This window comes from Rhinolophus hipposideros (genome assembly GCF_964194185.1).
Source record: "Rhinolophus hipposideros genome assembly, chromosome: 5".
NCBI lineage: Eukaryota > Metazoa > Chordata > Mammalia > Chiroptera > Rhinolophidae > Rhinolophus > Rhinolophus hipposideros.
In genome coordinates, this window is record NC_138051.1 from 43,885,138 (window position 1) to 43,895,481 (window position 10,344).

The 10,344-nt window shown below is 35.9% G+C and overlaps 1 protein-coding gene across 2 annotated transcripts in view; it reads right to left on the minus strand.

Annotated features, from left to right (window-relative positions):
• Nucleotides 1–10,344, minus strand: part of FBN1 (fibrillin 1) — a 234,186-nt gene that overhangs the window by 92,549 nt on the left and 131,293 nt on the right. For both annotated transcript variants that reach the window (XR_013993368.1, XM_081048809.1), the window contains exons 13-16: nt 8,979–9,104; nt 7,097–7,219; nt 4,022–4,144; nt 2,775–2,927 (exon numbers count right to left, since the gene is read on the minus strand). Coding sequence is in view for 1 of the 2 variants with exons in the window: in XM_081048809.1 (XP_080904935.1) it covers nt 2,775–2,927; nt 4,022–4,144; nt 7,097–7,219; nt 8,979–9,104 (525 nt within the window). In the remaining variant the exon portion in view is untranslated. The remainder of the gene's footprint in view (nt 1–2,774; nt 2,928–4,021; nt 4,145–7,096; nt 7,220–8,978; nt 9,105–10,344) is intronic.

Here is a 10,344-nt window from a genome sequence, read left to right on the forward strand (position 1 = left end):
GCTTAAGTCGCAAAAAAATTGGATACTAGGGATGGGCCTTTTTACAGAGGCCAACTGCACCTCACCGCTGAAGCAAACAGTTCTTGCATTTTTGCACGCTAGAAAACTGCATTCCTGATGACAGAGGATGCAGAGAGTTCTACAGAGAAAAATAAGTAAGGTCAAATCCCTCAGAACCTGGGCCTTCTAGCAAATGTAAATTTGAGTTAAGTGGGGAAATCCCTTAATTTTTAAAATCATCTTTAAGGGAGCCAAAAAAAGAACAAATGGAAGGTGTCTGCCATTGTGTGTTTGAAAGCCAGGCACTGGAAGCAAAAAGAAATACATCCTCTTCATTCTCTCACATCAACAATTAATTAAAGTACGTACCAAAGAGGTGGAGAACTTCTGTAAGTAATAAAACAGGAAAACCGAAATCATACCAGTTTTGTAAAAAGCCCTTTACTAGTCAGGGATAAATTAGCTGATGCTTGGTCTACATGCAGGCGAAATATCGTCATCATTCTTTTCCATTTGGGCAAGATCTGGTACTAGACTATTTTCAGTAGTGAATTCAGAGGGGAAGGGTTTGAATGCTGATGACAATGCTTATTGCTGGGGGTCTTGGGTGCAAACCTTTTCCCTCTGTTAGTTTCCTCTTCTATAAATTGCAGGTAGTGATACTCACCTCACACAGTAGTCCTATGGATTTAACGAGAGAAAATGTAAAGGGCTCAGCACAATGCCTAGTATAGCTCAAGCACTTAATAAATGATAGTTGTTGCTGAGTTAACTCAGTGTAGTGCCATGAAGACAGTGGTATAGGGAGAGATGAGAAAAGTCCTAATAATTACATTTCTGTGTATTTAACTGACCGATTTCTGTGAGGAAATGCGCAGCAGCCAGTGATGGAAATGTCTTCAGATACAGCCTGCTGGACTTCCAGAGCACAAAGATGAGCTCTGTATGTTGTGTGACTGGGGTTTCTCATTACATTAACTAAAGATATTCCTTCTAGATAGTTGCAGCACCTTTCAAAATCCCCCCTCTCCTGAAATGAGGGATTCCTATATTTGGATCCTTCATGATTTGGCATGTTCATCTACCAAAGAAGTGAAGAAACCAAACGGAATGAAACCACTTCCACATATGGACCTCTTCTTTGTAAATTCATTCAAATATAAAACAGAGGCTAGTGGAATTTGGCCTCAAATTTAACTCTCTTTAAATTTTACTGCTTAAAGAAATCCGGTCTCTTTTGTTCATCTTTTTATAAGTCTACTTTGTTTTCCTATGTATTATAACAAATCCTTTGGAGATATACTTGGGCCAGAAGAAAACTCAGAACTATATGCACCAAGGGTCCTGATTCTAAGTTTGGTTCTTTCACTCATTTGATAGGTGAACAAACCACATTTAGTCTCATGCGTCAGTTTTCATGATACTTATCTAATAAATTCAAAGCACAAAAAGTACTTTAAAAAGTTAAAATAACATACAAAAGGCTGATAGTAATAATATACAACTATAAAGTTACATGAAAGTATCTTAGTTGGATAAAATTATATTTGTATATTATGTAACTGAAGTATTATAGATATGTATTTAACTGATTGGAAATCTATATAAAATGATAATTTGTATATTATTCACTGAGTAAACTGCCAGAATAAAGCTTTCTTTCTTTAATTGGCACCTCCCATTTCTTTTAAAGTCTTCCATTTAACTTTCTCTAACTTCTCATATTTTAATTTCTAACTTTATAATTTCAAATATCATAATTTTCAAAATGACAAATGTTTAAAAATTGTGAGTTAATCTTTAATTGATTTTATCTAGGCCAGAATTGAACTAGCTGAATCTTAGATGTGCACCAACCAATCAGAGTTACATGTTTTCAATATTAGATCTAACTGTATTTTAGGATACTAGAAGTCAACTGCCAAGCCACCTTAAAATTATGTTCAAATGTAGACAGTCTATTGCTTTAATTTCAATAAACTATTTTTTTGCCGCACGAATAGAAATAATTTACAACTGGAGAGTATCTTCTGGATTACCTAAGACAACTCATTTTGTAGATGAGAAAACTAAGCATCTCTCTTCCATATTATTCTATATTATAATTTTGTTTACTAATGTAAACCATCTCTCAAATCTTTTTTGAAAATCGGTAAGAAAAATTTGTAAGCAAACAAAAATCCACAGAAAACTAACCCTCCTCCTCCACCCCGATTAAGTATTTTGTCTGCCTGTGTCTAGGGAGTACAATTGTGACTCACTGACTAGTTTTCTTTTCACTATATCATGTCACTTCAAACTGAGGAAATTACTTTTTCCCTAGGGTTGAATAAAATCATTTAGGAAAAACACACTTCAATCAACATGAGGGGTTTGATCAAAATTCACAAGGGCTTTCGGGGGAAAAAAAAGTTGGAAATATTCAGGTAACCTGAAAATTGTTTACTTTTACAAACTATGTAAAATTCTGCTTTATAGCAATTCCTGCAAAATGCAAACACTATAAAAACTACTTTAGAAAACATGGCAAGTGGCATGTATTCCAAAGATCATGAATATTCTTGAGGTGGAAGAATTCAGATGGGAGGCACAAATGTGCTGTTAGGATCAGGTGAATAATGCGAAGTCAGACACTCACGAGCCCCTGCCAAGACCCCAGGAAGGTACATGATGTTCCATGGAGAGTATATGCAATCTTTCCCTGTGATTTCCATCAATGCGAGACTGCAGATGCTGGCAGAAGGCAGTAAAGGTATCCCTGTGACCCCACGCACCTGAATTCTGTGCAGGACATGGCTGGCAAGGCTCCCCAAATGCATACTCAGTATTGGCGCAACAGCATTCAGATTTAGTAACAGCACCAAACAAGGGTTTGACACACTGGCCTCTCTTGTATCCACCGTAGCATGTGCTCCGCATGTGTGTGTCTAAACAGGAAGAAACATCTGTCATCACACTATCGCTTCAAACAGATGAGAACCGCCCCCCCCCCCCCAGGTCAAAGTTGAAGCTGGCTTTATTTATCCACCATCCATGTTCTAACTCACAAAGAATGCCTCTGGTGCTAGGTCTCAATAGAAAATAATAAAATAAACCACATTCCATTTCCAAGCACTGAAAACCAATGAATGGCCAGACACCTCCAGTTTTCCAGGGACTATTATGGTTTACACAACTACGAGGCATTTAAATGCTGGAATCATATCTCATTTATTTTTGTCTTCCCCAGGCCTGTACAGAGCAGACACTTAATAAATGTTGAATGAATGACGGATGACCATTGAATCTCATCCCATAATAAGATCTTTATGAGAAATGTGGCCTACTTCAAAATAAACATGAAATTACTGAATGTCTGAATTAGATGTACTTTCAAAAAAAAAAAGGAAGGTTAATTTGTAAAAGGGTCATTATATAAGTCTGTAGATGTTGGTCAAACAGTGTCATCTTTACCACCAGGGAAGGGGTTTCCAGCTATGCCCAATCCCCTCCCAATTCAAAGGGTTTACTAACTACCTTTTGTAAAAATAATCTGGATAAAATTTGTTATCAATTTTTCAACAAATCTCAAACTTCTTAGAAAGCCACATAAAATTATTTATCATGCAAATTTCTTGATTATCCATATTCTCCTTTGCATTTCATACTTCCCTTTGGACATTAATACTCTATGAAAATGTTTGCCATGAGATAGTAACAATAACGAGCATATACAGGCCCACTTCAAAGACCATTGTCAACTAATGAGGGTTAGAGAAAATTGGGGACAGCTACGTGATTAGGAAAGGAAAGAGGGAAGAAGAGGTAGGGATTCCCTTGTTTTCATTTTTCTCAGTTTGTCTTTATATCCCTTAAATTAATATCCAATTACACAAGAAGAGAATTGACACTGTTGGTTTGTTCCTCCACAAACATTAGTTATTTCATATTTGCCAATGCAGAGTGCATTTGTTATTTGTGGGTTTTATTGATTGACAGAGGGTAAATCTCTATCATACATCTAGTCATGACTTAATCTTACCAACACACACACGTCCATCCAGACCCACGGCCAGTCCGGGAAAGCATTCACATCTGTAGGAGCCATCCGTGTTGACACAGCGCCCGTTCATGCAGATCCCAGGTGTTTCACACTCATTAATATCTGTGGTATGGAAAAGCATTTATTAAAAATGAAGTGGTGTTTATCTAAAACCACAACATGTTTATAATTCTGTTATAACACTTGAAAATGGGGAAGATGGAAAATAGTATGCAGCATCAACAATAAGAGCTCAATGAGATGCATTTTCATTGTCCTCTGAGAGACTAGTAACAAAAAATTGAGAGAGATAAACTGCCTGAGTTCATTTCTTTTTCATAGAAAGCTATTTTAGTAATATTCTCCTGAGATTTTTTTTTAAATTCAAAAAGAATCACAAAAGCAAAAACAGAATTGGAAGAAGAAACGTGATAGCTAAAATACAAAAGGTCTTTTGTAATGTTTTACATGGCAGTTCTTCCAGGACTGCCAGAAATCTAGCTTGATAATAAACTGCATCTTTGACCTGGGCAGAAAGCTTTTCTTTTTGGCATCCAATATCCAGACTGGTGACCATGCCAGTATCACCCATACCTTAGCTCTCTGGGACAATTAGCACAGCATCAAGAGCTGTAGAACTAAAACCTTGGTGGCACACCAGAGAAAAGAAACAGAAAATAAATATGAATGATTTTGATGACCATTTCTAGCCAACAACAAAGAAAAATCTTACTTAGGCGTTACAAATATTTTACAGTATCACATGTGTGTACTTAGGTAAGCCTGGTGAAAGTCTTTATTACATGCTAATAATGGTAGAGATTTTTCACCCTTTAATATGAAGAAGTAAAAATGGCAACAAAATTGTGTTTGGGAAAACATATAGCACTTAGAAGCAAGTCATTTATAACAACTCCTTTTATAATATGCAACTAGTGTATGTGACTATTTCCTTTCTTCTGACCTTAAAAAGTCAAATTGAGACTGAAACACCTCTCCGTTTTACTTAGCTTGTGTTATTTGGCACAAAATACATATAGATGGTCCAAGATTCCGTGTACAGATTTGTATTATAAAACAGCAGTTATATTTATATACATGAACTCAAATTGGTTCAGTTATTTGAGTCACCTTTCTGTTCAAGTTGAGATCTACAGTAAAACAGTGGCAACTACAACCTGAAAAGTAACACGAAGGCTTTTTACTGGGGTCACAGATGTAGTACAGATCCAAGAGGCATTGCTCCTGGAGCAGTGAGCAGCCTCAACTTTCAGAGAAGGATGAGGGAAGCCATGCTGTTCATCTGATTAGTTAGCTGTAGATATTAAATTAGCATTGTTTATTCAGCTTTGAATAGTGACATCTTTGTGGGCTCAGAACTAAGTGAAAACTCTTATCCCAGGATGTCAAGGATAAATTATGGAAAAGAAAAAGTTCTGCATACAGGGGATTTCTTTCCTTTTTCTTCCTTTATTCTTATTACAGTGTGTGTATTCCATATTCTCTATACACCAGAAAAAAAGAAGACATAGGTGAGAATATGGAGCATTCTCCCTCTCTCTTCCTCTCTCTCTAGCTCAGATTCTTAAGCCAGAATGAGAAGGTCAGAGAAACCTTTCAAATCATCATAATGTCTTCTGAAATAGTCGCAAAAGCATTATCTACTGGCCATACTTAATGCTGAGAGGCTGAGGCCTGTGTCACCAACCTCCCATAGGCATAGAGAAGTGAATCTTCGTGTGCTCTGTGGATAGCTAAAAGGAGTACACATTCTTGCAAAAGGTCTGCTCACAAAGGGGCTTTCACATTTCCTTCTGTTATTTTGTTTGGAAGCCCAATTCCAAATATTCCAGCAACCATTCCCTTCCCTTTTCTTTTTCACTTGTACAGCACTTCATCTGCGCATTTTGGCACTTTGTTGTACACTGTCTTACACTGTAGAATATTTCCACGTGTTAATCTTGTCTTTCCAACTCTAAGTTTCTTCCTGCAGCGGGCTCAAAAGTACAGAAACCAATTTCCTACTTCAAATTTGAAAAATCAGATGTTTTCCCTTGCTATAAAGACAGATTTGCACATCAAGAGCCATTGCTGTGAAGGTCATAGAAAACGTAGGTAAACAACCAAGAGCTAGAAGCTCTTTAAAACCTAGAGAAAATGCACATCTTGCCAAAGACTTAATACAAGGCTTTCTTCCATAGCAGCTTTACCAAAGCCATCCACCAGGGATACCCAGAGAAGAGGAACCATAGGACTTGATTCTGCTTTCTCAATCTCGAATAGCTTGACAATCCACAGTTGTGCACGTGAAACTGTGAGCAGAAGGCTTTCTGAGTGCAGCATTTTAGCAGATTTCCTGGACCTGTTTTGAGTATATGAGGTTCCTTGAGAAGTCTGGTTTCAACTCAGAATTTGGACCCAAGTTGCAATAGCACAAATAAAAATCTTCATTTTTGCTTCAATACTTGGAGTAATGAGATTATTTCAAATGCTACCAAGCTAGCAACAATGCCTCTTGGTTCATTTATTTCTTCTGCTTAATCCTGTTTCTCTTTTTGCTTGTGTGCCTTGATAAATTTAAATAAATTGTCCATGAAAAATTTTCTGTTTCTTAAGATATTTGGAGGAAACTACGAAAGAGATATCACTGCAATAAGAGTATAATATTTTGTCCAGGTGAAGATGTTAGAGCTGGCAAATGACAGCCATCAAGAAACCCAACTGCCATTGTTTCCCAACTGCAGGAAGAGGCAGATCACAGTTTATTTAAAAATATGCTCTCATCAGTGGGTAGACCAATTGGTAGTTTGGCTTCTCATTCATTTGCTATGTAGCCTTTCAGGTTCCTTTGAGAAGACCCCAAATACCCTTCCATAAATAAGAACAGCTGTCTGGGCATAAATGGTAGCTCTCTGGATGGCTTGACTTAAGAAGGAGTTCCAGTCAGGTTTCCTAAACCAGTATTAAGGGTACTTTAAAATGGGGAGAATCAATAAGGAAAAATGGTACCTCTAAGCAATGTAGAGAGGAGAAAAAGCAGGTAAAGAATATGATTTAGAGTTTTAGAGCACAAACCTTTGCAATAACGTCCATCTGATGCCAGTTGAAATCCAGGTTTGCAAATACATTTAAAACTGCCATCTTCATTGATACACATTCCATTAAGACACATGTTCCTTATGCTGCATTCATCCATATCTGAAAAATACAAAAGATATATTTTCTTATGACCAGAAGAGTAAGCTTACAAAGAAAGACAATCTGGATGAATATAATTCTGTTTCTTTACATTTCTTCCTTTTTTGTTTTTATAGTCTGAGGCTAATTATCATACAAATTATAGCAGACGAAGAGAAGAGGGGCCATATGAAATACATATTTCAAGTTCCCAATTTTTGAAATGTGCATGCAAACTAAAGGGGTGAATTTATTGTATAACATTTATATATAATACGCACATATACACATACACATACATGTATGCACATGTATATGAAATTTGACTCAATAGAAGTTACCAGGACTCTTTTTAGCAACAGCAGTTTACAAACTAAAAAGTGTGTTAATATCCTGATGATTATATTTATATCACAGATCCATATTACTGCTAATATACTGAAAATAAAAACAAAATTAAAGCTAAAAATGATGGAATTTGAAAAATATTTAGGCTACTTCCTGATTCTTTAAAAAGTGAAAACCAGAGGACAGCTTATAGTTTGAAGCAATTTTAAATAGTGGTAGGAAAAAAAAATGTATTTTCAGAATGTAAGACTCGGCTATGGATTAATGCCATGCCAGCTAACCTTTAGGATCCCTGGACCACAAGGATATTTCTTTAAATTCATCAATATGTGATTTTATTCAGTATTACAGCTGTTTTGGGAGGCACTTGATCTTTTAGACATGATGTGTTTTCACTTACAGGCTTTAGATCAGGGGTGTCCAAACTTTTTTCAACGTTTTCTACCAAGGGCCACATGCGGTAAAATACACAAACAGACAGGCCACTCACTCGAGGTGAAGTACGCATTGCCTCACCTGGTTTATTTAAGTAAACTAAATATATTTTTGGAATTTGCTGCGGGCCAATTAACAATGGATTGTGGGCCGCAGTTTGGACACCCCTGCTTTAGATCAATGTAATTTATGATTTTTTTTCTTTTTTTAACAGGATTCTATCCCAACCAAGAATTTTGGCATTAAGTCTTTGAATTGAATCACTGAGATAATATTCTGCCAAAAATGTTTCTAAGAACAATTTTGAAATTCTTTTAATGTATGAATAGATTCTTGGGATCTTTCCCAAAGACGTTGGGAAAGATGATAAGGGCCATTCTTCATTTTTTGCTAAAGGTCTAAGAAGTGGAAACTCATCAATAATTGTCATATTTTCAATTTAGGAAAAAATGACAGGGGAAAAAGACAAAATATTTGAAACAGCCCAATTCAAAACGAGGTGATTAATTCAAGAGGCAATATAAAATTATGGCTGGCTCTCTATAGTCAATATTTCTCTCAAACAAATTTTACTCTTTCAGATACCCATTAGTAGTATTTTATTACTAGGCAGGCACTTTAAACCAAAGGATCATAAATGACTAAAGAATAAATGGGATTAGATGTGTCTTGTTTTGTAAAAAACAATGTACAAATTCTGATTGTATAAAATCAGAAAGTAATGATTTATGCTACAAAAGCTTCAACATCACCAAAGAGCTTTAAATGGCAAGCTCTCCTCATATATTTAAAATGTATTTGACACAGAAATGTGAATTATAGACATGAATATTGTTGAAAATTATGCTTGCATTCCAGATAACAATACGTGACATATACTTAATAGTTTGACCTTTCACTTAACATTTGGTCTTGTTAAAGACTTCTGATACTGAAACTGGAATGGAAGAAGGGGAATAATAGTAGTATGCTGTTATTATTATCACGCTGTTATTACCTTCACAGTTCTTCCCATCTCGTGAAACATGAAAGCCTGCATTACACACACAATGGAAACTGCCATCTGTATTGATGCAACGTCCATTATTGCAAATACGGCCATTCTGTAAACATTCATCAATGTCTAAAATCAAAGTTGAAACAGAGGAAATAGTTTTACTTAGGGAATTTAAAATTATTTTATTTCTCCCTCCCTCCATTTCCAAACTCATTGTCTTAGTCTTGGGTTTTTAATTACTCCAATAATACTCTTTGACATCAAGATGCTATCAAATAACATGAGATTTCGGATTACTAATCAGAGTTTGAAAGACATATGACAGAAGAAAAATGCCAATATAATAGCATTCCATCTAACTCTAATTTCTAATAAGACTCCTTAAACTTCAACTCTGTAAACAAATAGATTCTTCTTCACTGTTTTCCTAGCTAATTTATTAAGCCAGTATATATCATTACTCATATTGAACTTTGGCTGGCATCTTGCAACACATGATCAAATAGGTCATACCAGAACAACAAAACAGAAAAGCTATTTAAAAATATTTAATTCCATCTGAAAACCATCAATCACGTGACTCTGAAATGCCTACCTTCCTGATGGCCATTCTGATCCAAACACGGTTTTATTGTTTATATATTCTTAGTCTCTTTTATAATTTTATGAGAATTTTATTTACCAAATAAAATATTGGTACTGTGGGGGCATTTCCCTATTTTTCTATTATGTTTAATGTTATTATTAATATTACTATTAAACAACAAAGCTTGATATGGAAGTGTTAAAAATGACAATAACTTGAATAACCTCTCATTAAAGGTTAATAATTAACCCAAATTGAAGAAGATGTTACCCTGGATTTTCTGTTCCCTATAGTTTCCAGGCTAGATACCTGGATGAATATCAAAGAGAATGAACACAGCTGCCTTGTCTACACAGTATACAATCTCTGCCAGAGCTTTTTCCCCAGAAGACAGAGATGAAGGAACGGTGTAGAATTGGATGGAAACACACCTCCCAATGCTGAGACCACATATGCCTGAGTATTAGTGCCCTAAACATCCTCTGGAGGACAAGAATGTGCATTCATGGCATATCGATTATTCTGACTGTCTACCCTGCGTCTGCATGGTGTCTTGTGGTTGACCCTCAGACGCACTTTCTTTCTGGGCAGATCCAGCAGTGGTTTCCACACGAGTCATTGGACTAGCTAAGGCAGTCTGGGCTTTTCTTCTGTCTGATCTTTGTGCCAACAACCTACGATCTTTTTCTCTCTCATTTATTTCTTAATCCTTGCTAAAATCTGACTTACTCTACACTCTTAAAAAAATATTAAAAGCCACATACTCTTGAGCAGACTTTT